This window comes from Manis pentadactyla, chromosome 4 (assembly GCF_030020395.1).
Source record: "Manis pentadactyla isolate mManPen7 chromosome 4, mManPen7.hap1, whole genome shotgun sequence".
In the NCBI taxonomy this organism is placed as follows: Eukaryota; Metazoa; Chordata; class Mammalia; order Pholidota; family Manidae; genus Manis; species Manis pentadactyla.
The window spans coordinates 182,925,538-182,950,630 of NC_080022.1; the positions used below are offsets into that span (position 1 = coordinate 182,925,538).

The 25,093-nt window shown below is 54.9% G+C and overlaps 1 protein-coding gene across 2 annotated transcripts; it reads right to left on the bottom strand.

The window, feature by feature from the left end:
• Positions 1 to 2,637: 2,637 nt before the first annotated feature.
• CDC42EP4 (CDC42 effector protein 4) lies at positions 2,638 to 22,237 on the bottom strand. Of its 2 annotated transcripts, none has more exons than XM_036900061.2 (2): positions 22,088 to 22,237; positions 2,638 to 5,437 (listed from the first exon to the last, which is right to left on the bottom strand). In XM_036900061.2, exon 2 carries the CDS (start codon positions 5,329 to 5,331, stop codon positions 4,276 to 4,278), a length of 1,056 nt encoding a protein of 351 aa, XP_036755956.1. In that variant the 5' UTR covers positions 5,332 to 5,437; positions 22,088 to 22,237; the 3' UTR covers positions 2,638 to 4,275. The 2 variants fall into 2 exon arrangements, with proteins under 2 accessions (XP_036755956.1, XP_036755957.1); XM_036900062.2 differs by lacking the exon at positions 22,088 to 22,237 and adding an exon at positions 21,036 to 21,212.
• Positions 22,238 to 25,093: the final 2,856 nt, after the last annotated feature.

Here is a 25,093-nt window from a genome sequence, read left to right on the forward strand (position 1 = left end):
ATCTCCTCCTTCACGTGTCCTGACACCTCCCTTCTGACCACTTTCTTCTGGGAACATCGTGTGACCCAGGTGAAGAGGAGGGGTGGCTTGGGTGTGTGGAGAATGGGATAGAGGGTGGGCACCTGTGTCCGCAGCAGGGACACAGGCCCCAGGCTGCAGGCTTGAGAGGCAAGCCAGGCTGGCACCCTGGTCCAGCCCAGCGGAGATGAGGCCAGCCCTAAGGGATGCTGGGAAGGGCCTTTGCAATACCCGGTGGGCCGTGTGGATGCTGTGAATCGGCAGCTGCTGCTGAAAGCGCCCAACCTGGCAGCTGGCAGTGGCCCCTTTCCCTGGGCACATGGCCCTGGCAGAGTGGACACACTCTGAGCAGCCTGTCAGCTGGGCCCCTGTCTGCCCTGCTCTGCCCAGCCAGGTCACTCGCCCCACCAGGTCACTCAGGTTTTAAGAGTGTAAATCGTCAGGTTGAGATGGTGGTTGTGAGGAAGGGCTTGGAGCCCCAGTGCCCCCTTTTCCTAGCCCAGTGGGCTGGTTTGGCGCCCTCCCCTTCAGCTGCCTCAGTGTTCTGGAAAATGCTCTGTAATGTGGGGCTGCTGGGCATAGCATGGCCCCCAGAGTTGTTACAACAGTGCCTGGTGTATGACAGTCCTAACAGCTAACGCACCCCGTCCCCGTTACATTCATTCTACAGACCAGCATGTGACCAATAAATATGAGCAGAGCCCTTGAGGGGCTGCGGGAAGCAGGGGGAGCCACCCCAGTGGCAGCAGGGCCAGGGGCAGGCTCGTGCTAATGCCCCTTCAGGCCAAGACTGCAGCCCTGCCTGGGGCAGAAACCCCTATCCCATCTCGGGAAATGTTTGCTGTGATCTAAATTATAATGACTAAATATCACCCAGGAGTTCCTGCCTCCTGCTTTGAGTTGTTGGAAGTAGAAGGGGCCCTACAGAACTTCTTTAAGGTGAGATATGTTCTTGGGTGGGGGAGCTGAGCTGGGTTCTGGGTGAACCTCAGAGACCGAAGTGGGGAAAGCAGGGACCCCCGACCTCAACCCCACCCAGGGAAGCTCTGGCTCAGCCTGTTTATGTACAGGGGTTCAGCATACGACCTCATTGCCTACAAAGCTTCTGGTAAAAAGTTGCAAACAACTGAGCTAGTGCTGAACTTTAATGATGGAGTAACTGAAGCTGCCCAGAGAGGGAAAATAATTGGCCCCAAACTCCGAGCAATGAGATGAGAGTGCGGGGCTGTGCTGTACTGCTCTGGTGGGTGCTTGGAGCCCCCAACCAGGATGCACGCTCCCGAAGGTGTGGGTCCAGCCAGTCTCTCCACAGGCCCCTGGGGCTTTCTGAATGGCTGGCACTTCTTCAAGATTCCCAAAGCACATCTGAGGCCTGGGCGTGACTGGCCTCTCCCGGGCCCTCCAGGACCCTGGGTGAAGGGCTGCAGGTGGGGCAGGGGGTTATACCGTCTGGGGGGCACAGCCTGCTCAGGTGCTTTCCCCCTCCCAACCCTCGAAGCTCGACTGCCGCTGCCAGAGACCCTGCCCCACCACTGGGGTGCAGATTTGGCCCCCTCGCCGCCCCCCCTCCCCTGGGGCCACCAAGCAGCCTGCTCTGCACTCTGTCTTAGCTAAGTCCCTCATTAGCTCTGACGAGTCCAGGAGGGGCAGAGGAACCAGGGTGACATTTTAATTAGGCCTCTAGTTGCTTTCCAGGGAGAGGATGAGTACAAGCCCAAGTTTTCTGCAGATGCTGGAGGCAAGGGGCAGGATTTCCAGGAACTCAGCCAGGCTGCTTCCCCCAGGTGGGAAGGAGAGTGTGTGAGGGGCGTTAGCTGGCAGAGCTGGCCCTGCCCGGGCTGATGCCCTCCTCTTAGAGATACCCGCGGCAGAGGGGAAAGTGGGTGTGGGGAAGGGCAGGCAGTGAGGCAGGGGCTGCGCCAGTGGGGCTAAGCGGTCCCTGGGTCCCACGCAGGGCAGACACTCCCGACCTCACTTCCTGAGGAATGAAGCTTCCTAGAGTGGTGAGGTGAAGAGGGTTTGAATCAATGTTCTGACCCTACTACTTGGTAAATCTGGAGAAGGTGGCCATGTGGCCTATTGGGCACCTTTCTTCTATAAAATGGGGACACCGGAGCCTACCTCACGGGCCACGAGGCTGACAGAGAACACAATGCCTGAAAGTTGACTCTCTACGTCAAATGGTAAACAGTAAGCAGAGAAGGAAAGAAGAGGCTGCCCTTCCCTGGCCTGCAACACCTGCTGTGTCCTGATGGGGACAGCTCCCAGGATGGCACTTGAGGGCCTAGGAGAACACAGCCTCCCTAACACCCCGGCTGTCCTGCAGCCCGGCCCTTCAAGAGCAGCAGGGGTCCCACAAGACAAGGAGGAGGCCCAGAGCAGCTAAGTGACTAGGTGCCCAAGGGTACAGCTGGTAAGTGGCAGCTGAGATGCTCAAGCCCCAAATCTCTGGCAGATGTAATGGCACAGGAGGCCTTGTCCTCCTAGAGGCTGGAGAGCAGTGCTGGAGGGGAGGGGGGCCCCCAAGAGCCTCAGGGCATAGGCACCTCAGGCCCTACCCTCACCCCACCACCATGTCCTGAAATAACCCTCCCTAGAAGCAGAGACCGACACCAGGCATGCTATAGGGCTTGTTTAATGTTTCCTTGCTGTCTTAACAGTATCATGAAAAAAATATATACAGTTTAGAATCTGGAACTGACCATTGTCTGGATGGGTTTCAAGGGCAGCTGGTGGGGGTTGCACACGCCTCTGAACCTGCCCCACCGCGGGAGCCACCCCACTGGAAATGGAGCATGGCTGGAGGCTGCAAACAGGATCTACATTAGTGTCTGGATCAGGATCTGGCAAAAAAAGGAGGCTGGAGTGGCCATGCCCACCAGCTCGGGGCTGGACCCTACGGTGGGTCTATCTGTCCCTCTTGCCCCGCTGGCTACCAGGGGACAGAAGGAGGGTCAGCCTGTTCCCAGGGCAGAAAAATAATCATCAGTTAACCCCAGGGCTCATACCCAAGCTCCTACTCAATCCCCTTGGGCAGGGTTACAGGAAGCAGAGTGAAATTTGATTTCAGAACAAATACTTGTTTAACATAAATATGCTCCCTCCAAAAAAACGGCATGGGCATACTTATATGAAAAAGTTGTCCTTTGTGAGCCTGAAATTCCAATTTAGCTTAGCATTCTGGTTTTTGTTCTATTTTGTTGCTAAATTTGGCAACCCTATGAGTAGGGGACGGGGTTCAGCAGGCAGAAGCCTGAGAAATGAGGGAAAAGTAGCAGAACAGGAGGCAGTGGGGAGAGAACAACCCAGCCCAAAAAGTGTTTATCCCTCCATAGGAATATCTTTTAAAAACTATCTTCCAGAACTTTCCTACGCTAGGTGCCTTTGGTTGTTAATAGCAATGAGGGGTGGGGGCTGGGGGCTGGGGCAACACACAGACGCTCACCCCATATAGTTCTAAATAAAGTTTGGAAGCACTTAGTATAAAGGTTTTCTAGAAGGATTTGGCTTTCCTTCTGGTGGCACACCTACCTATTAACACTGTTCTTGATATTGCGCTACAAGGATTTAAACGTAACAAGAATGAATAAACAAGTCCATAGGGACCAAGCAATGCCGCGGGCTATTCCTAGTGTCATCCTGGAAGAGCCCCTTCTTGAAATTTCAAGAGGCCTGTGGCCTTCCTTTGCCATCCTGTGTTCTTCCCCGGAAGGGGTCGCGTTTAGTGCACAGTTCCATCGGGCTTTACCCCAAGGGGTTCCAGACTTCCGGTGCAGGAGCCAGGGATGGGGAAGGAGGGACAGGGACCAACACTCTCCTCCTGCGACACAGTTACCATGGCTCAGAGCAAAAAGGCCAGGAGAGAAAAGGTGAGCAAGTGTCCTTTGCTCTGGCACCCAGGCTGTCCCCTGGAGCGGACCTGCTTTTGCTACATGAGGCTGGAACTCAGTTGACATCTGGCATCCATTGGAGGCCAGGGTGGAGGAAAGGCCAAACATTCCTGCTATGAGAACGCAACTCCGTCCAGAGCCCAGGGGGCAGGGAGGGCAACGCAGCCGGGCACCCCGTCGGCACCTGTGCCAGCTCCCCACATCTGCAGGCTCCCGGGCTCAGCCGATGCCCCTCGTCCATGAGGTCCAGGGTCTGGGGCTGAGGCCAGGCTCTTGGCGGCCCCTGCGTGGGGAGGGAGGTGGAGGTGGTGGAGGGCTGGGCAGGGAGGAGATGCAGCCAAGGGCTGGGTGCGGCCGCCTGCCCACCTCACACTCGGATCTCATCCTCCTCCTCCTCGTCCATGAAGGAGAACTCCTTGTCAGGCTGCCTGGGGAGAGTGGCCTGGGCCCTGTCTGGCCCCCGGAAGGCAGGGCTGCGCTCCTCCAGGACTCCCGAGGTGCAGCTGGACAGCGAGCTGCTGTCGCGCGTGGTGTGGCTGCCCACGCTGCGGGCCGAGCCGGGGCTGGGGGCTGCCGCTGCCCAGCCCTCGTCCTGCAGGGCCTGGGCGGGCAGCGGGGGCAGGTCTGGGCCCACCTCGCCTTCCTGCCTTGCCAGGGGAGGAGCTGCCGCTGCCAGAGCGGGAGCCTGGGGGACTTGGTCACCACGGTAACCGCCATCCTCCTCCTCCGGCCCCCACTCCTCTTTGTCCATGATGCTGAGGACGTCGCCCAGCATGGAGGGGCCCAGGTCGATGTGGAAGGACATGATGGACTCAGCATGCTTCAGCCCAAAGCTAGCCTTGGGCACGACAGGCAGATCCGTCAGGTCCCCGAAGGCCTGCTCGTCGAGGAGGGGGTCGGGGGAGTGGGGGGCCGTGGCCCCGTTCCGCCGGAGTCCCTCCTCCGCAACTCCGGACTCCTCTTGGCCGCCCTCTCCGGTGCTTGCCTTCTTCACCGGGCTGGACGACAGGCTCTTGGGCAGCTTGCTGGAGCCCTTCTCCGAGGCCTCCTTCTCGTTCAGCTGGGGCAGGGACATGGCATTCTTGACGAACAGGGCTGAGTCCCGCAGGGAGCCCAGCATGTCCCTCTGCTCCCGGTCCCCCCTGGTCACCGACTGCGACCGCTTGCTGCCCCGGAACTTCCGGGACAGGAGGCTGCGTTTGGAGGACGAGGAGGAGGCCTGCTCGTCCAGGGACTCACCATCCAGCTCTCCAGCCTTGCTGTTGAGGAAGGAGGTGTCCCCAAAGGCGTCCCCCGCCCGGCCCACGTGCATGGTGTGGCGGAAGTCACCCAGTGGGGCGCTTATCATCTCGGCCGTGAGGTCCACCCGGGAGCGGCGCTTGGAGTGCACGGAGCTGGACACCAACTGCTTGAGGATTGGCATCTTGCTGGAGGTGCGGAGGGGAGGCAGCCCCCCGAAGGCAGCAGGGAGGTCGGGTCAGATCTGCAGTCCGGTGGGTAGAAGGGGTACTAACTAGGAGATCACAGCGCTGCAAGAAGAGAACAGCACGCACAGGGTTAACCAGGCTGGCCACACAGCACAAAAGCCCAACCGTCAAGGTTGTTATTTAAACCCCAGACCTCCTACCAAAATGAATATTGTGAACTAGGCCAGCAATTGATTTCATAACCCTGACGATGTCGACATGCCCAGGCTCTCAGGTTAGGGCAGTGCTTTTGCAGATCGGTTCAGAGTTCAAGTAGCCAGGAACACTTTCCTTGAAACTTGGGAGACAATGTGTCTTCTAAAGGACAAGCACCTCCCCACGCTGCACCCCGCCGTGCTCTGACCAGGCTGGTGCTAGAGTGAGGACAGCCACAGTAACGGATGTGGAGGTGCGCAGGCGACCCTGTGCAGCAGTCTAGGAAAGAGACAGAGGCCAGGACTTGGCTCCTGTGGACAGCCAGTCTGGAGAAGTGCTGTAAGTTCTTCCTGCTGTCTGTCCTCAGTCCCTGTGGAGTTAGTGGAACCCTCAGAGGAGGGAGAGGACAGCACGGGCCCCAGGCAGACACTACCTGGCACCTCCATGTATGCGGGCAGCCTGGCTCGCATTCTGAATCGGGGCAGGGCTGCTGGGAGCTACAGAACCAGCTCAACAGCCTGCCTTCCAGTCCCTGGCAGGTGTCCCATAACTGAGGAGCCTACCTGTGAGGCCTCCACCGTGGGACCCCAAGCTCTTTGCCAAGGACCCAACCTCTACCCCGGAGATGAGGACTGGAAAACTCTCTCCCAGTTTCTTTAATCATTAGGGGGGCAAGGAGGCAGGGACGAGACCCCTGGGGGATTAGCCAGAACCAAGAGGCAGTACAGGGCGAGCCCAGGCCATTCGAAAGCTCGGGGCACCACCCGTACAGCATCCAGTAAGGACCAAGCTGAAGTGCAGTGTTGGGGCCAAACCAGTCCCATCCCCCCAACAGGGACCTGCCCCGATGCTAGGCCCAGCAGTGCCGGGCACAGTAAAGTGGGGAGGTGGGGTTTCGCAGTGTGATGAATAAGGGGCGGTGCTGGTCAGTCCTTCCAACAGACCGGCTCTCAGGGGCACCCTCGTGGCAGGCCCACGCTTCCACTCCAGAGCTTGCCAAGGGGATGCCCCACCCGCATTTCTTCCTTACCCCTGGACGCTGCCCCACACCAGGCCACTGCATTCTCCCAGCCCAGCAGGACCCCTGCTTCCCCTTTCGTCCCTCTCCAGTGCATCCTTCACCTCTTAGCCAAAGCAAAGTCCACCTAGGACCCCCCAGGACAGACCCCTTCATCTGGTGGCCAGTCCCCACCTCCCTTGTCAGCGCCACTCCACTACCTGGGCACTCAGCCCTGATCTTCTATCTCCTGGACTCCAGGACTGGACACACGCAGCTCCCTGCTACAATACCCTGTCACCTGACTCACCCAACACCATTCAGCGCTCAGCTGAGATGTCACTTCGTCTGGGAAACTGTCCTCAGCCAGGGTGAGTCCTCCCGGCCCTCTCTTCCCCACCAGCACACTTCGGACATCCCCTCCCAGCAGGCACTGGCTACATGGTTCTAGCTCTGCCCACTGGAGTGTAATCTCCCAGAGGGTTCAATGGGGCTGTTTACCACTGACCCCTGTCTAACAGCGCCTAGGATAGTCTTCAAACACAACTGTTGGAAGGCCAACATGTCCCTCCTACCCTCCCCCACCTCTTATTTCCCCCTTTCTGCCTTTTTAAGCCCCAAGTGGGGTTGGCTTCACTTCAGCCAAAAGCCCTGCTTCAGGGAACCCAGCCTGACCTTGCTGTGCCCTCTGTCTCTCTCCCCACGCTGGGCTATTGTTGCTTGTCCAGTTGCTGATGCCCAGTCTGATGCCCCCCCACCCAGGCAGTCACTCCAGCAAACAAAGTTGTTTGGGTCAGGCAGCGGGAGCCAGACACCGGGGCAAATTTGCCACATAGGCGACCAGGGCTGGGCCCAGAGGTCTTTTCTGGAAGGCCTTGAGATGACCCACTGCAACTGGTCAGTACTCCCTCCTCATTGTCCCCACCAAACCCCTAGGGAAGTTAGCTCCCCTACCCACAACCTGAACCCTCCTTCCTGCCCACGCCCCGGGATCTCACCTCTACACAATTACACATGGTACGGCCAGACCAGGAGCTGGCAAACATTTTCTGTAAAGGGCCAGAGATTCCGTAAAGTGGCTCTGTGGCTGATACCATCAGCTACTTTGCAGCAGTAACTATATGCAAAACGATGGGCATGGCTGGGTCCCAAGAAATCTTTATTTATCAAAACAAGTGGTAGGCTGGATTGGGCCTGTGGGCCATAGTTTGCTGACCCCTAAACTAGACATATGAAAAGTACTGGCCTCAGGGTCACTCCCTCAGCTGTGCTCCAGGAGAGTCGCCACATATGACCCTCTGGGCCAGCCATGGGCTTCCTGGCCAAACACTGGGGAAATTCTTTTTGGCAAAAAAAAGAGAAAGGGAAGATGGAATTGGCCGTAACACAGAAGGAAAACAAACCAGGTTTCTAACGAACTCTGGTACTGGAAAAACCCCCAGGGCAGTGAGACAAGAAAGGTCAGGGCCCACGTCTTCAACCTGCCTGCAGTCCAGAGCCTGCCTCTAGTCACAGAGGCCTGGGACCTCAAACAAATGGTCGGGAGGGAGGGGACACCAGTGCAGCTGCAAACAGGTTTACTGAGGCGAAGTGGCTTGTCCAGGTTTATGCATCAGAGGGGTGAGCTGGGCTAGAAGCTGGTTCCCGGCCCCAGGCTCTTTGGGTTCCCCTGCAGGCCCTTCTCTGGCCTTGGTGGGTGGCATCCCTGGTCAGTTACATAACCACTTGAGCGTCCCTCCCTGCTTCCGGCCGGGGGAGTCGGGACAGGAGGAGCCGGGCAGCTGCCTTGGGAAAGTTCTTATGTTGTAAGATTTGGACACTATTGACGCTTTGAGCCAGGTCCTTCGTGTGGGGGCTGTCCTGCAGGATGTGTGACAGTCTCTGGCCTCTGCCCACGAGATGCCAGCAGTATCCTTCCCCCAGACGTGACAACCTAAGTACCAGACATCGCCGCATGTTCCCTGGGGGGCAAAAGTGCCCCGCGTTGGGAACACACAGGTGAAAATAAAGCATGTGCTATTATTCACCAAGTAAACAAACCAATAGAAATGATAATTTAAAAGAAGGAAAGAAAAAGAAAGGGGGTGTGGCAGGGAGGAAACACACAGGGTCAGAACTGTGGGAACAGGGACATGAATGTCCACAGCTGTGTAAGGGGTTTTGGTGTAATGGCCGGGACCCCCACACTCAGGTAGCAACTCCAAGTGCTGCGGTTTCCCGGATGCTAAGTGCTTGTTAGAGGGAAGAGGAACCCACAGGCCCAGCTGCCAGGCCTCAGCACTGAAGTACAGACCCCTGTGGTCACCCACAGGGACCGGGCATCCTGGCCACCACAGCTATAGGACACGAGGGTCCCAACCTCTTCTAGCACTTTCTCACAGGTAAAGCCAGACAGGAAAGTAAGAGGAGCCAGAAGGAGAAACCCTAGGACAATGCCAGAGCCCCAACTTCTTGCACAGCCTTCCAGCCCCCCAAAACAGCAACAAACTGGGCTCATGCTATCTGCTGCCTGTGGGCCTGCTCCTGGGCAGGGAGGGGATGAGGCTCTGCGGCTTGTGGAAAACCAGACCACCTCAGTATCCAGCACGAAAATGTCCCGAGAGAGTCAGAGCTAGATGGGGCTACTGGGGGTCCCACTGCCTGGCGGGGAGGGGCTGCCGTACTCCAGAGTCCAGGGAATGGGCAGGGCTAGTCTCTGGGGCCCTAGAGGCAGAATCAGCCTAGACAGGCCAGGCTTCAAGGCTGGTGGAAACTCACTCGCTGGGTTGTTGTTAAGTCCTTAAATTCACCGCCCCCAGTGACGACATCACCTAAGCTTTGTAGAGAATGACCTGGGGGCGAGGAGATGGAACACCAGTTTCAGTACAAGCGGCGGCCTGGGCTGGTCCTGGGAGCAGTGCAGGGGACCGAGTGCACCCCGGAAAGGGCTGGTGCCAAAGGGAGCTGTGGCCTTGGAGGGGGTGTCACTATGCAGCGTGACTCAGCTCTGGGGAAGTGGCTAAAATAGGCTGCCTGGTGACGGGTGGCCACTCCCCACAGCCTGCCCTGGGCGGGACATCCCCACCCCACCCCGGAAGACAACATCCCTCTTTCCTGACAAAGAAAAATGGAGCAGCAACTCATAGCTCTTCCTGGCTCTCCCCAGCCTCTGGGGCAACCAGATTTTCTACCCTTGGCCCCACCAACCACAGAACATTCCTCGTAAGGCAGGAGCAATGAGCCCTCCCTGGAGGGCCAGGTCCCTGGCTGGGCTGACACTGCCCGTGCTCGCCATCAGCTCTGCTCCTGCGACTAGAGAGGACAGGCCTTGCCTGGAGCCTGCACCCATCCTCCCTGCAGAGCACTGCCCTCCCTGGTCATCCAGCCCAGCACCAACTAGACAGACAGAAGGACAGGCTGGGCCAATGCACTCCAAACACCCGAGCAAGTGGCTTGTCCTGGCAGCCCAGCCCGAGGCAGGCAACAGACCTGAGCTCTCCTGGAGCAGCCAGGCCAGCCGCCCACTTTGCAGCTGACCTGTAGCTCACCTTGGATCGAGGGGTAGTCATGCTTCAGCGCCCACTGGCACTGGGCAGTCACCCCCCTTCCTCTTCCTCACTTCGGGAGTTGTTTTAACCATCCGCACCAGCCCCAAGCAATGTAGCCGGACAGAAGGGGACATTCGGCACAAGAAGGCTTCAGTCATGGCTTGGATTGGCTATAAGAGGCTTTGTCCATTTCCCTCTTTCCCTCCTCCCTCCCTCCTTCCTTCCTTTCCTTCCCTCCTTCTTCATGGACTTACTGCATGCCCACCCATTTTCCCATGGTCTTCTGGGCCCCAGAGATACAGCAGTGAATATAGCCAGTGGACAAGCCCCTGCCTTTCCAGGTCACACTTGTATGTGCGTGTGGGTGGATGGGAACCGGGGCTAAATACACAAATTAAACAGTATCTCACAGTCCTCACTGTCAAGGGGACAATGGGTCATGGGATCGCGTGTGAGACTTCCAGGGTGGGAGAGGCGCCTCTGAGGCAGGGGCACTGTGAGCTGAGAATAGAGAAGGAACCAAGTGTGTCTGTCAAGAACATTCCGGTGGAGGGAACAGCACATGCAAAGGCCCAGTGGTGGGAAGAAGCTTGAGCAACAGAATGAAAATATAGTGGCCAGAGGGCAGGTTAGACAGGGTCCTCCCTAAGACCGAGCTGGAGTTTGGATGATGTTCTAGGTGAAGAAGGAAACCAACAGCACTTCCTAAGCAGGCAAGTCCTCCAGTCTGTATACTTAGAGGTTCCCGTGGTGGCTGGTGTGGGAGGCATGGAGGAGAGGAAGTGGAAATTCAGAGCAGAGGGGAATGGAAGCTGGAACACAGGAGCAACTAGTAAGAAAATGGACAGAAGTGGCATACCCAGGGCTTGTTCTGCAGGCAGTGCCCCCAGGAGTTGCTGAGGGCCCAGAATGGAGAGGAGAGAAAGGGCAGAATGAAAGGGGCCTCCAGGACACCTATGGGCCAGAGCAGGCCCCAGGAGTCCTCTTCCAGTGGCAGGTCTCACGTGGCAGGCCCTGAATCTTCCTCCCAGAGTGCAAGCAAAGACTGTGTAAGAAGCTTTCTCACTAGAGAAAGATTCGGTGCTTCTTGGAACACTTACCAGCCTTATCCTGGAAAGATAAGAAGTCCCAGGAAGGCAGGAGCCTGTTTTATTCCAGCGTGACAGGGCTGACGGGCAGCTAAGTGAATGGAGAGAACTGTGGCTGCTTGCATCCACATTGTTACATATTTCAGGAAGAACTTCAATGGGGCTGTGTTGTCATTTCAGCTGACTTCAGTGCTATTTGGAATCTTGTAGTTTTTTCAAGCGCACTGCCAAAAGCCCTCGTGTTTGAGAGTATGGTGTTTGCACCAGGAGGTTAAGAAGCACTATATTAAAATAATCTGAGCCTGAACAGCCACAATTTTTTTAAAAAGCCCAAGATAGGCACTTGAAATACCACAATCATCACTCCTGTACCACTTGTGTATCTTTGTCAATGTGTCCTTAAAACACCTGGGAATGGGGCAATCATACTCTCAGAGATGGAGAGACTAAATGATGGGACCTGCCCTCAGTCATGGATGGAAGCCAAGGCTTTATTTCCACACCAGGTCTCCAGCCCCTAAAACGGTCACGCATTAACTCAAAGTATGGTCCTGGGGCCTTGGCAACTAGGACAGTTTCTTTAAATAATGGCTTTAAAATGAGTATGATCTAGCAACCTCCACAATGGGGAACCTTTCCTATGGACCGATTTCAAAGCAGGAAGAAGTCACACACATAGACAATCACTGAAGCCTTGTTTGTTAATAGCAAAAGACTGGGAACAACCTAACAAGACAATGATAAGGAAACGGTTGAGAAAACCAGAAACCACTAACTCTGTTAACAGATTACAGTGCAGAGAACAAAAGCAGCATCTATAAAGTCTACGCTGCAACATGGAAAACTGTTTGTCAGACAGCATCACAAGGAAGGAAGAAAGCAGACGTGTGCTTGTTCATGCACAGTGATCACAACTCTACGTAAGCATGCGTTCATGAAGAAAGGCTGAAAGGGCATGCAGAGAAATCAGAGTTATGTCAGGCTTGAGAAAAACAGGCAAAAAAAAAGCGCCTTCCTTTAATTTGATACTGCTATTTTAATAATAATAATAATAAAAATCCCAGTGCATCAAAGGCTTATGGAAAAGACTTTATTTCAAAACCAGCTAAAACCATCCAGTTCTTGGGCTCAGTACAAGGCACTGAGTTGGGGCTGGGAGAGAATAGGACTCTGTCCACACTCACTCACATAGAAAAATCTTCCACTGATCTTTGTTCTCTGTGTCCCCCTCCTGGCTAGCCGGACATGTTTCTTAGTCCTTGTTTTATTCTAAGCTGTGTGGGAGGAGAAGGTGGGCAATCTCTTAACAACCTGGGATCAGGGGAAACACGGAGGGAAATCAGGACGCCCCCAACAGAACTCACTCCCTGACAGCTGCTTCCTGACGCCTGAAACTCAACTGAGCAGGAGATGAGAGGTAACAGGCGTCCCCCGCCCCCATCACCGGAGACTGGCCCATCTCCAGTGATACAGAAGCCCCGAGCTGGAGGCCAGCCTCCCGCATGGGCAATCCCACAGCGAGGTCCTATCTGAGATCCCCTGGGCAGGTGAAGGTCTGTTCCTGTGGCCTCTACAGCCTCAGCTCAGCTCTTCTGATGGCTGCAAGGGAGCGAGAAAACCACATGGGGCAGGGATCACACAAAGACAGCCAGCACCCCAGGGCCCCGGCAACTGGCCAACCACCAGGTGCATTAACAACGATATCTCAGCAGCCCCCTTCCCTGGCGTCTGCTGCATGCCAGGCACTGTGCTGGGACACTGTGAGCCTGCAAGATTGGTGTCATGATGGCCCCCCATTTTACAGAAGGGAAACAGGCTCAGAAGGGGCAAATTCCCTCGCTTATTCTCACAGCTGCTAAATGGTGATTTCCGCCCATTTCTGGCAGACCTTGAGCACATGATTTTCTGTATGAGGTGATGCCCTCTGACCTATTCAGATGTTTGCAGCTGAGAGGACACAGGGAGGACAGGGATTAGGAGCCTGTTTATCTAAGACCCTTGGAATGAAGACGCACTCACTCAACAGGCTCCCCCATTAGAGTTATGCTCCGGGGCGGGCTCCCCTGGGCTCCTCGCTACCAGGGTCTCATTTCTGCTTCCTGCTCTGAGGAACCCCAACGTTTGTTCTTATTCCCTGGGAGGTACAAGGTGGGAAGGAGCACCTGGGGCAGAAGCCAGGATGCCCTGGGCATATTTAGGAGTGTGCCCGGCACAACGCCCTGCTTCGGATGTTTCTCACACCCGTCCCGCTCCAGTCTTCACCTTGTGGGTCTGGGCAGTTCCAGCTGCCATGAAGGAAGACCAGAACTGACCCAAACTCTCTTCCTAAAACCTCCCAGGCTGGGCACCCTGCACTTGCTGCACCCTCCCTGCCTGCCAAAGAAGCCAGACCAGGCTCACCGGCCCCAGGGTGCCACTGCCCAGTCCCACCTGGGAAGATCCCATGTTCTGGAGGTAGACGTCCTCTGCTTTGGCAGTCTCTTCCTGGAAGAACTGTAAAGTGAGCAAAGCCCCCGGGCCGCTGCGTGCTTTACATGGCTGCACGCAGCCAGGCATCACTGGGGAGGGAGGCAGGGCTGGCGAAATGTCCCGGAGTGGGGGGTGAACCTGTCCCAGGTAGTCCACACTACACTACACACAGTCCGTACCAGAACCTCTCAGCATTCCACTTTCTGCCGCCTCTCTAGGGGTTATGAACTGATTTACAGCTAAACTGCCCAATGTGGCAGCCACCAGCCTTATGTGACTGCGGAGCCACTTTTAGAGCATTAAAATGTGATGAGTCCAAGTAGACATGTGGTAACAGGTCAAATATATACTGGACTTGAAAGGTTTAGCATGAAAGAGAATGTAAATTCGCTCATTAAAATTTTACATTGATCACGTGTTAAAATGATATTCTGAATATACTGGGTTAAATAACATGTGAATTTCACCCATCTCTTTTTACTTTTCTTAAGTGTAGCTATTAAAAATGTAAATTATTTGTAAGATGCTTCTATCGGTTAATGCTGATTTACACATTTTCCCCTTCCATTTTACAAGCAGTACTTTCTACTGTAGATGGATAAATGAACCCAACTATTGTTCACATTTGGGTGAAAATATTTACATGTTAATAAATAATGCCACATTATTTTGGAATAAGTCCTAATATCCTAAATTTTACTTCCAGTGGGCCACTGATGAATACCAGTCCTAATATCCTAAATTTTATCTCCAGTGGACCAATGATGAATGGCCAGATTGCTTCAGTTTTGTCTGAACTCTGTAACAAATATCCTTCTAGCTAAGTCTAAAGCCTTATTTCCAGAGGCTACATATTTATGAGTTAAATTACTTTTCTTTCTCATTGCTGACTTGTTCTCCAGAGGTTTAACCAAGTTACAGTTCCACCAACACCCAGTGATGGTGTCCAATAATTAAAAATGTAATTACTAATGAGGGTGGGCATTTCAAAAAACATTATTATTGGCATCTGTGTCCTTTCTCTTTTGAATTGCTTATTGAAGACTTTTGCCCATTTTCTTTTATGGAGGTGGAGCTTCACCTTTTCCAGTGGACTTGTATGGCTTGTAAAATATTAAAGCTGTTAAAATTACTGACCAGGGAGTGGGGGTGGGGAGGGAGGGAAGGCAGAGGGAAAAAAAAAGAAACCCTATTTTAGCTATTTTTTCCTAAAATTTTCTTGGCTTTTCTGATGTAGTTAGTCCTCCAGATGGACTTTAAATAAACATTAAGCTCCAAAAGAAATCTTTATGGAATTACACTGGAATTGAAACAGTAAATTGATTTGGGAAGAACTGACTTTATCACATCAAGTCTTCATAACCACTTACTCAAATCTTTTCTACATTCTCCATCAGATTTTGTGTCCTTTCTTCCTACAAGTCTTACACATTTCTTGTCATGTTTATTCTGGGTTATTTTATTTAATGGTATCTATTTTTGTGAATGGCTTCTGCATCCTGCCCCTATTACACAGCTATATTTTCTGGCTCGCTACATAGCTGGTATATGGGGAAGGTACCAATATCTACATTTATATCTATTTAATGGCCACTCTACTAAACTTGTCCTGTCTTACACACTCTGATCAACTTTATGATGGAATCCTTTGGGCTTTGCATGTTGACAAGCCCATAACCTGCAACTAAGAATAATTCTGTCTCCTCCATTGCTGATTCTTATGTTGTTACATTTGCTTCAACTGTCAATATAATGTTGAATACCTACTACTGACACAAAATGTCTCTGTTTCTGGCATTTACTGTAATATTCTAAACCTCAGTCATCCAATACAGTAGACACTGACCACATAGGGTGTTGAATGCTCAAAAAGTGGCTAGTACAACTAAGGAAATTTTTTTATTTCCTTTGATCAATTTAAAATTTAAAATTGATACTTGATTCAGTCATTGGAAAACCTAGTATTTTTAAGACAGCTTGAGTGTGTGAATCTACTTCTTCAATTGTAAATTTTATGAAATCCAAATTCCAGGTGAATATTTGTGAAATTCAGCATCCAAATGGAGATGTGCTATACATTTAAAATACACACTGGATTTTGAATTATTTGTATGAAAATGAAATGTAAAATATCTCATTAACTTTTTGATTATGTGGTGAAATGGTAATATTTTGGATATACTAAGTTAAATAAAACACATTCAAGTCAATTTCATCTGTTTTTGTAGTTTTTTAAATGCAGCTCCTGGAAGGTTACATACGTGGCCAGTATTATATTTCTATTGGCAGTGCTGTTCTGGGGATATTTCCATTCACATGATGCTCACCACTATATTCATGCAAATATTCCCAATCGTCTTAGAGAATTTACAGTTTCTTACAGCTTATAAGAAAATAATACGAATAACTTAGCCAGGCTGAGGTACAGGAATGCGCTATGGCTTAGAGAATGTACCCTTTAATTGCTGGAAAATATAGGAGAGATGTCCAGTCTAGCTTTAACAGTGATTTGTAATCGGGGAGTTGTGGAGGATCCCCTCCTAATGGGGGCTGTGACAGCTAATAAGACTGTGTGCTGAGGAACCCACTCTGGGAAATGATATCCTAGACCCTATCCACCGACCTCAGTTGGATAAGCTCTCCCTGGACCATGGGTCACAGAGGAGGTAAGAAAAGGGAATTCATTCATTGCACTTTTACTCTGCACTAAGCTAGCTGCTTCACTGATTAAATGACTTCAAAAAAAGAAAAAAAGTAACACTGTCTAGGCACTTGAAAGACTTTTATCTCATAGACTCCTCCCGACGATCCCATGGAGTTATTACCATCGACCCCACATTGCAGATAAGAAAGCTGAGGTTTAGAGTTAAATGCTTCATGCGAGTCACACAGCTGCTAAGTAGACAGAGCTGAGAGAAGAGTCGAGGTCCACCCGATTCTGTGCCTCAGCATTTTCCACTCCACTGTAACGTGGGCCAGGAGAGGGTCCTCCACATTGCTGGGGCCCAGGCCTCTGGAATCCAAGGAAGGCTATGCATGTGTCCACACCACAGGATGCATGGTTTTGCGTAGCATCTCAGGTTCAAAAACCTCTAATTCGGCACTCGAGTTCCCACCACTTCAGATAAATCCTGGGAGGTAGAGAGCACAGGCCCCCCCCTACCCCTGCCAGGAGGTCACCCCACTGGCAGCCCGGCTCCTCACAGGCTGGGAGTGGACCACCTTCTCCACCCTGTTCCTTCACCCCGTCTCGGCACCCACCTCCCTACACATCCCAGACCGTGAGCTTAAGGGCTAGGGGAAGACAGGAGAAAGCCCCCCTCACCACCTGGGAGTTCAAGCAGCTTGACAAGGAAGAGAAAGGAGTGCACTGTGACCAGGGAGGGACAGGAAGCAACAACTCAGGGGTCAAGATGATGAGGAGCCCATGACTCAAGGACACTCAGCAACTCTGCTTATTTACAGGGCTCTTCCTGGAGACGCATTTCCCCACTCCAATCTTCACCTCATACAAGCCACCCATCTCCCATCGCAGCGGGACAAGCCAGGCAGGTGGAAGGGGGGCCTGGCTGGGGACCCCACGCCCCGTGCGGCAGGTCTCCCTCACCTGGGAGTGGCTCCACGGCTCCTCCCTCCTGTCAAGGGACCCAGAAGGAAGCAGCTGGGCTTGAAATCAGATCAGCCAGGCCTTGTTTGGTTTCACTTCACTGCCCCCCCGAGAACAGTGCGCTCCGCTGAGGAACAGGGAGTGAGCCGACCCTCCTGGTCTCCAGAGGGAGCCCGGGACTCACCCGCCGAGCAGGCTGGCAAATCCCGCCTCGGCCCCTGAGTGTGGGGTGCGGAAAGAGCACGGACCCCGGACTTCCTGCCCCGCTGGGCCAGACATTCGTGCGTCAGTTCCCTCATTAGCTTTCAAAGCGATTGATAACATCACATACTTCCCAGTGTTATAGTCAGGATTAAATAAACTAATACATACATAAAGCGCTTAGTACAACATGAGTGGTGAGCAGTCTTCTGTGTCCGCTGCACAGATGACGCTCTGCCACATTCAGAGAGAACACATTATTAACCTGGAACACGAACCTCCACCCAAACAGCTCCGGGGCTGACCCCTTTCAAAGTCCTTGGGGGGGGGGGCTCCCCAGGAATAACTGTTACAGGGGGAGGGGGTCCTCCAAGCTTCTGAAGCCCAGATGTAGACTGTAGACCCTACCAGTGGCGGGTCAAGTGGCCTGAGGCTTGGTTTCTTTCCCCATCTGACTTCTCTCCTCCCTATTTACCCTTAACCCTTAGTGATACAGGGTGGAGGGGCCCACCTTTTGATGGGACTTAAGCTCTCTCTGATTTAGGTTCAATATAGGTGGACGAATGAAGGTGGGAAGAGAAGGGCTTCCCATTCCTCCTCAGGATGAGGGTTAGATAACTCGGGGATTTGGGGGACCCTGGGTGCTACCAGCAACAAATAATGTACACGATCAACCCCCGACAAAATGCAGGGTGGGCCTTTGGACCTAACCAGATTCTCATTAGGGGGGGCCACAAATTGTGTTGCCAGCCCCAAGGAGGCCCCTCTGTGTTCTCTCAGCCTCTCTACTCCCACCATGTGGTTGAGCCGTAAACCCCCTAGGGTGGGAAGGGGAAGGTGTCACTAGGCCCCTTCTGATGCTTCGGGGCCAAGAGCAGCATTCTAAGGACTGGAGGTGGCTTGTATGAACGGGCATCTGGGCGTGAAGAGGGAGGGACAGAGGCTGGAATGCAGGGCCCCGCTTCCCCGTCACATTGGGATTTGAAGCTGGGGTCTGCGGGTCAGGCTCAGTCACTGCAAGAATTACATGGACACTCGTATAAGGCGAACGCAGAGACTCTCCCAGGGAGGTGGAGGCTGCCCCCATCTGCCTCCCTGAGGCAAGGGCAGAAGACGGTGGCCCAAGCAGCCCTAAGAGATGCAGTTCCTGAGGACACACCCAGGTATCTTTCTTGCCCTGGCACTGTTGCTTGTCAGACACCCTGAGCACTTAGGTTGCAGGAAGTAGAGGGAACCGTCAGCCGTGCAGAGCCCTCTCTCACAGGCTGAGTAAGTTTAAGTCTTCCTTCGTGACCATGCCCCTGACCCAAAAGGGGGACCCTTCCTCAGCTTGGCTGGCTGAGTGGTGACCACCAATGCCCCTGTTCCCGGAAAAGGAGGGCTCTGGATGCCAGTGCTGCTAGCCTGGCATGGAGCCTCAAGCAGTGCCTAGGGGAGACTCTGATGTATGTTTCTGGAAGGAAGCCCAAGGTTCCGCAAGAGGCATATTTTAAGCTGGAACTTCAGGGACACAGTGAGTAGGAATGTGGGAAACTATTGGCTAAACTTCCTTCTCTACTCACCGCAAGCAGAGAAGGGCCGCGTCCTGCCCCACATACAGGCCCCTCCCAGCACCCATCCAGCTCCTGGTCCAGAAAGGGCTGCCATCGGGCTATCCACCCCGGAACTCCTCAGATGTACTAGCTGGCGCGGTCCTTCGGGACAAGGCCAGATGGCTCTGGGGTTTGGTTCCTCTTCCCAAAGTCAAGGAAAAGCCTCCAACACACATAGGTCAAAGACCTAACCTAGGGTCATAGCTCTGTCAGCTTCCAGGGCAAGATTGCTCAAGCCCTCTCCCTCCGCCCCCAAGCCTTATCTCTGGCATCAACCCAGATCCTGTTCCTCCGAGGAGACTCCTCCCTCCCACCCCAGGGACAACTCCTCTGAGGCTGTGCAGCCTCCAGCCAGAGGAGGCTTGGAGTCACTGCCCCACGGAAATCCTGGATAAGCCTCCACTCTCAGCGACCCAAACCAGAGAAGGGGAGAGAGCGGGAGGGAGGGAGCCCCCCCAATATCAAACACCTTGCCCGCCACACCTGGGCACAGCCTGTCCTGGCAGCATAAATCAATCAATCACTCCAGAGGTGCAGGGGTTTGGAATCCCTGAACCACAGCCAACTGGAGTCCCTTCTGGGAAAGCTCCCGACTTGTAAAGAAGGCTCTGAGATCCCTCTCCCAGGTCAACATTTGCTGGGTGCCCCCACAACCCCACTTTCAAAGTAAGACCTGCATTTGCTCGGAGTTCCCTGGCCTCCAGGGCCAGGAGGGTGGACTGTCACGTTTCTAGAGGCAGCAGGACAGAGGAAGGTTGGGTATGCACATCAGATTGGGATGAGCATGGTGGGTGGGCATGTGTGAGAGAAATGAGGAGAGAAAAAAAGGGTCAAGAAAGAGGCAAAAAGGCAGAATCCCCAGAAAATGGAAAGCATGCTCCAAACAGAGGCCTGCACTGTAACATGAGCACCCGGGCATCCCTGAGCAAGGGCCACCGGAGCTCAGGCAGGTATCAGAGGGGCTAAAACTCACCCCAAAACCGCCCCAACTTAGGAGCAGGCTCAGTGTGCCACACTGGCCCTTCCACGCCTCCACAGGGGCCACTAAGATCCCTTAGAAGACCAGGAGAACCCCCTTAGCTATCTCCCAAGGTTCCCCGAACTCTCATTGTGGGAAGGAACAGCTGTCCTCAAGGACCGAGGGGCACAGTCCAAGTTCGTAGGAGATAAACCACACTAATCGCTGGTCACATGGTAAGCTCACACCGGGCAGCTGATACAAGCTGGGACCCACATGGCGCCCCCACACTCACAGGTGGGTCCTAGCTGCCCCACAGGGATGCAGCCTCCCAAGTCTCCTGGGGAAGCCTGCCCCATGACCACGATGCCAGCCCGGGGGCCACCTAGAGGCCTGGCTGGGCCAAGCCCTGGGCTAGCAGACTCCCCATTTTAGGGGAAATCCGCAGCTCAGCTCCCCTTCCTTTGTGCCCTGTTCTTTGTTCTCTTAAAATTCAGTCCATCTTGCCGAGTGATCCCCTCCTCCACCCCAGCCTCAGAAAGGGGGCGGAGGCGGCAGGGAGTTATTAGAAACCCAGACTATACAAAGAAGTTGCATTGCAGGAGGCGCGCCTGTAACTGGGCCCCTCATTGTTTACGCCGCTGGATGGGGAGAGCTTCCTCTGGTCCAGATGGCTGCTGGGGGTAAGGATGAGGGACATCCTCGCTCCAGAGTGGAGCAGAGGGCGGCACAGCTCGGGGGCCCCTTCCCGGTTCAACTGCCCAGACCCAGGGGCAAAGAACAGGCACCTGGCCGCAGTCGAGGGCGTGGGAGCCGGTCGGACTGCACGGGGTGACAAGAAAAGAAAAAGCATTGTATTTCCCCTCCATTCTCCTATGGGGTAAAAGAAAACTTCCAAAGCCCAGGCTGCAGTATCTCTACGGGAAACGCAAGGAATCTGGTTTGAGTTAGCAGAGAGCACCCCTCCCCCAGTCTCCGGCTCCGCCTGCGTCTTCTCCCAGGAAGCCCGCCAGCCCGGTTCCCAGTCCGGCTGCCGTTCCCGCCCACCTCCCGGCCGGGTACTCACCGGCGGCGGCCCGACCTGCAGGGGCGCTCTGGGGGACGTGCCGCAGGCAGGGGCAGTTTTGTACCTCCGACTGGGGGCGCTGCAGGGAGGGGGCGGAGCCAGAGACGGCCCGGCGCAGTTCAGCCGCCCCAAGCGGGTGATTAAATCATTAACCGACCGCTCCGGCCAGAGGCTGGGACTGGGGCACTTTCCCGCGGGCGCACCCGGCGCACCCGCCCGCGCCAAGCCCCCTCCCGGGCTCCAAAGGGGCCGCCAGCTCGGCCGGGCTCCACCCCGCCGAGAGGCGCCAGGGCCTCCCCCGCCCGGGCCTCCCGAGGAGGCGGGCGGGGCGGGAGCCCGGCGAGGAGGAAAGGGTTCGCAACGGGGGGGATGGGGGGGTGGTAGTGGTGGTTATTTGTTTCCACGGTCATTCCCTTCCAGGCAGCGCCTTCCCTCTTTCTCCCGGACCCAGTGACTTCGGGCGGCGAGTGCTGCAGTGTGTGTACGAGAGTGAGAGCGTGTGTACACGCCTCTGCCACTACAGGCGAATAATTTGGTTCTTATTCATAGAGAACTCTGTGCACACACGCCCCCCTCGGAGAACCGCGAGCTGCGCGCCGCCGATTGTGCTTCTGCCCACACGGACATACACCCCATTCCTCGGCAAGGGGAGAGCTTTAAAACCCGGGCCCCATCCCACCCCACCCTCACTCCACCCCCACCCGCGCCCTGGGAGGGTCGGCGTATCAGTCTGGAAGAGGAAATCGAGTCCGAGAGAGGCTTCGCCTGGCCTTCTGCCACCCCCTCCTCCTTACCAAGCCCCGTTCCGCTCGGACACAGGGTGCGTGGCTCGGGTCCCAGGCACCCGAGCCGGCCCGCACGCGCCCCGGCCACAACCCTGACATTCTGGCGCGTGCGCTGGAGTGGGGCTCTCAGTGCCGTCTCCCCGCCCCTGGCCCCCGATCGCAGCGTTTTCAATCCTCTCCGCCCCGTGGGGGGTTTCGAGCCCCCAAGCCGAGCCCACCCAAGCCTCGCAGGGCTGTCATGGCCAGAAGCGGAGACTAGTGGCCTACCTCGGTCCCCAGAGACGCGAGCGCTCGGCTGGCGCGGTTGCGCTGTCCCCTCTGCGGGTTCCGCGAGGCAGCGGGGCTGGCGGCCCATGTCCGCGCCGGCGTCTGTTTCCCTCTGGCTCTCGGGCTTTCGGGGCTGGGAGCCGCGCGGACACGCCCCTTCCAGGCTCCTCCCGCGTCCTCCCTTCCTCGCCCCTCCGTGTTGGCGTCACGGCGCCGCCGCAGCCAATCGCCGTGGGGAACCGCACCCGGCCGCTCGGCCTCTTCGGTTCAAATCTGCAAGCCTGAGGCTTCACACGCCCTCTGTGGGGCGGCCCGGCCGGGGGCCCGGCCAGGATGCCAGCTCTGGGGTGCCCGAGCGCCCCCACCTCGTTGCGCTCCGGTGCAGGCCCCCCACCAGGGGCGGGGCGCATTACTTCCCCCGTGGGGTGTGGCGCAAGGCTGTCCCTGAGGCTCTTCCCCATTCCGAGCAGTGACGAGACCAATGAGGCTCCGGTGGCGGTTCCCGCTCGTGCCTCCGGGCCCGCTATCCACCTCCCAGACCCAGTACCCACGGCAGATGGGATGCCGAGGGGGGCGCCGCCAGGGTGGTGGATTCCATCCCAGACTCTTACTGGAAACGAGAGGGGCAGGAGGAGCCGGCCCCGTGGCCCTCCCCCGGAGTGCGGGTAGGAAGGGTTCCTGCAGGGTGGTCTGTCCGACCGTCCTGCTTGAGTGAATCTCAAAGGCGATGAACCCCTGAGTTCCAGGCTCTAAATCCTGAGAAGGCCTTCTGTTCGATTCCTTTCAGAGGAATCGCTTCCATTTGTAAGGGGTCATTGACAAAGTAATACCTCCTTGGGGTGTGTTCCACAGGGAAGTGGCCACGGCGCAAAGTGGGGGTTCCCTCGCTGGTAGTATCAACCTCGCCTGGGATTTAAAGTCAAGGGTGTGCAGATTGTCTACCTCGACTTCCTCCCACCCGCGTGGACGTCTATCGGATCGTTCAGTGCGTCCTTTGGGCTGGTGCTTTCCACACATTGCTCCCAGCTGCAAGCCCACCCCACTCCCCCCACGGCTGGCTCCCACGTCCCTCTACTGAAATCACAGCCCAAGTCTCATCTGTCCCAAGGAAACTTTACTGATTATCTGAGGCACAACCCCCACCCCCACCCCCACCCGCTTCTCTTTCCTTCCCTTTAAAACAAATTATTTTATCTTTTAAGGGCTAGCTGTTAGGATTTGTTCTTCTGTTTACAGCTGTCTGGAGTTTGGCCTTCCCAGTAAGATTACACATCAATTAAGCCTATCTCCAGGACCAAGTCTTTGTCCCTTTGTCCTTCCTCAGTCCCTGTCCAAATTCAGAGCTCCGCATTTGAGGCTTCTATCACAAACATGTGAGGTTTGTCTTTGGAGACAAAGATGAATAAAGCCCTTTCCTGCCCTCGGTTGCCCACAGTGGATACAGGCTGTCCAGGGAAGGAGCTCAGTAGATGCTTCTAGACATGGGTCATTGCTAGCACCCCGCGGGGGAAGCACGATTGAAAGAAAGTGCTGATTTTCCCTGATGTTTGGAATCCCAGACCTGTGAATTTCTAGTGGTCTTTGCCTCCTGAGTAGCCACTAAAGCTAACTTTTGCCCCAACCTTTCAGACTAGAGTTGTCTATTAATGATCAGAGGAAATTAACAAACTAAAAATCTTGAAGCTTGAATACTTACCTTGAAATTTCTGGCAACGTCTAAGCCCCTGACTTTGGAGAAGGATTTGCGGTCTTAACTGAACCTTTGGGGTAACTTGGCCTATAAGCCTTTAGGCCTGGGCATGTGTCTCTGCCTGTCCAGGCTGCTGGGGCCTGCCCTTGCACTTGGGTGTGCATCACGTATAGCTGCATGGGCCTGCTTCCACCTCAATTCACCTACACCCCAAACTCACTCCTCCCAGTGTTTGTTAACACTGGGTTCTGGGCATTTTCGTTCACATTATTTTGTCCCAGCCCTAAGAGGATCCATTAGGTTGGTTGATACTATTTGCTTAAAGAGAAGTTGGAGGCCCCACACCTTCTAGTCTGGTATTTGCCATAAACAGTGACTCTGGGGCAGGTCATTTCACTTTCTGAAATGAGCTAATTGCCCAGGCTCATTCGCACACAAACACTCTGTGACTTCCCATCTCTGTCCTGAGTACCCCCCTTTCCCCCCCACCACACACAACTTACCCCGTCAGAGGTTAGATGAGATGGTCTAGGACAGACAGCTCAGGGTGTCACCAAGGCCTGATGTCAGCACAGTTTGGGGTGGAGCCTGGGTGACCTGAGGCCCTGCCTGCTCTGGGCTATTCACACCCACCCTGCTGGGAAGGGGCTCTTCCACTCCTTGGTTCCCTTTTCTTGGGAACCACCTGGAGCCCATGCATGGTCGGGCACTCTCTGCTGCACAGCCCAGGAAAATCCCCAGGATACCAGGCTATTGTCAAGCCTACAGCTCAGGGCAAGGCCCTCATCACTGAGGGGCAAAGCCTGCCTCTGGGGGCTCTTTTGCCCCAGGCTCCAGGCACATGACCCAGAGTTAACACACATCAGGTCTCTGGGGCAGCCAGTGCCCCTAGAGAGTAAAGCAGCAGGCTCGTGGGGACAGGATGGTGTCTGAATCACCCGTGTGTGTTGGCATACTAGGTTGTGCAGATGAATGAACTTGCTTAGTCCAGGACTCGGGGGTGAGGAGGCTCCCTCTGATGCTCACCAGGGTTGGGACTCTATTGGGGCAGGAGATGCCAGCAGGGTTGAGCTTGGCCTGAGGAAGGCCACAAGGTGAGTCAAGGGGGTAGTGGCAGAGCAAAGAGGCCATGGAGTTTACTGGAAATAAGTCCATATGTGGAGTCAGAGCATCTGGGTTGTGTGACCTTGGAGGAGTCACCTAATCTCTTTAAGTCATATCTTAAGGAGGGCATGGTAACAGTCGGGACCACAGGAGGTTATCAGAAGGATGAAGGAGATAGAGCATGTGACCTTGCTTTGTGAACTAAGCCCAGT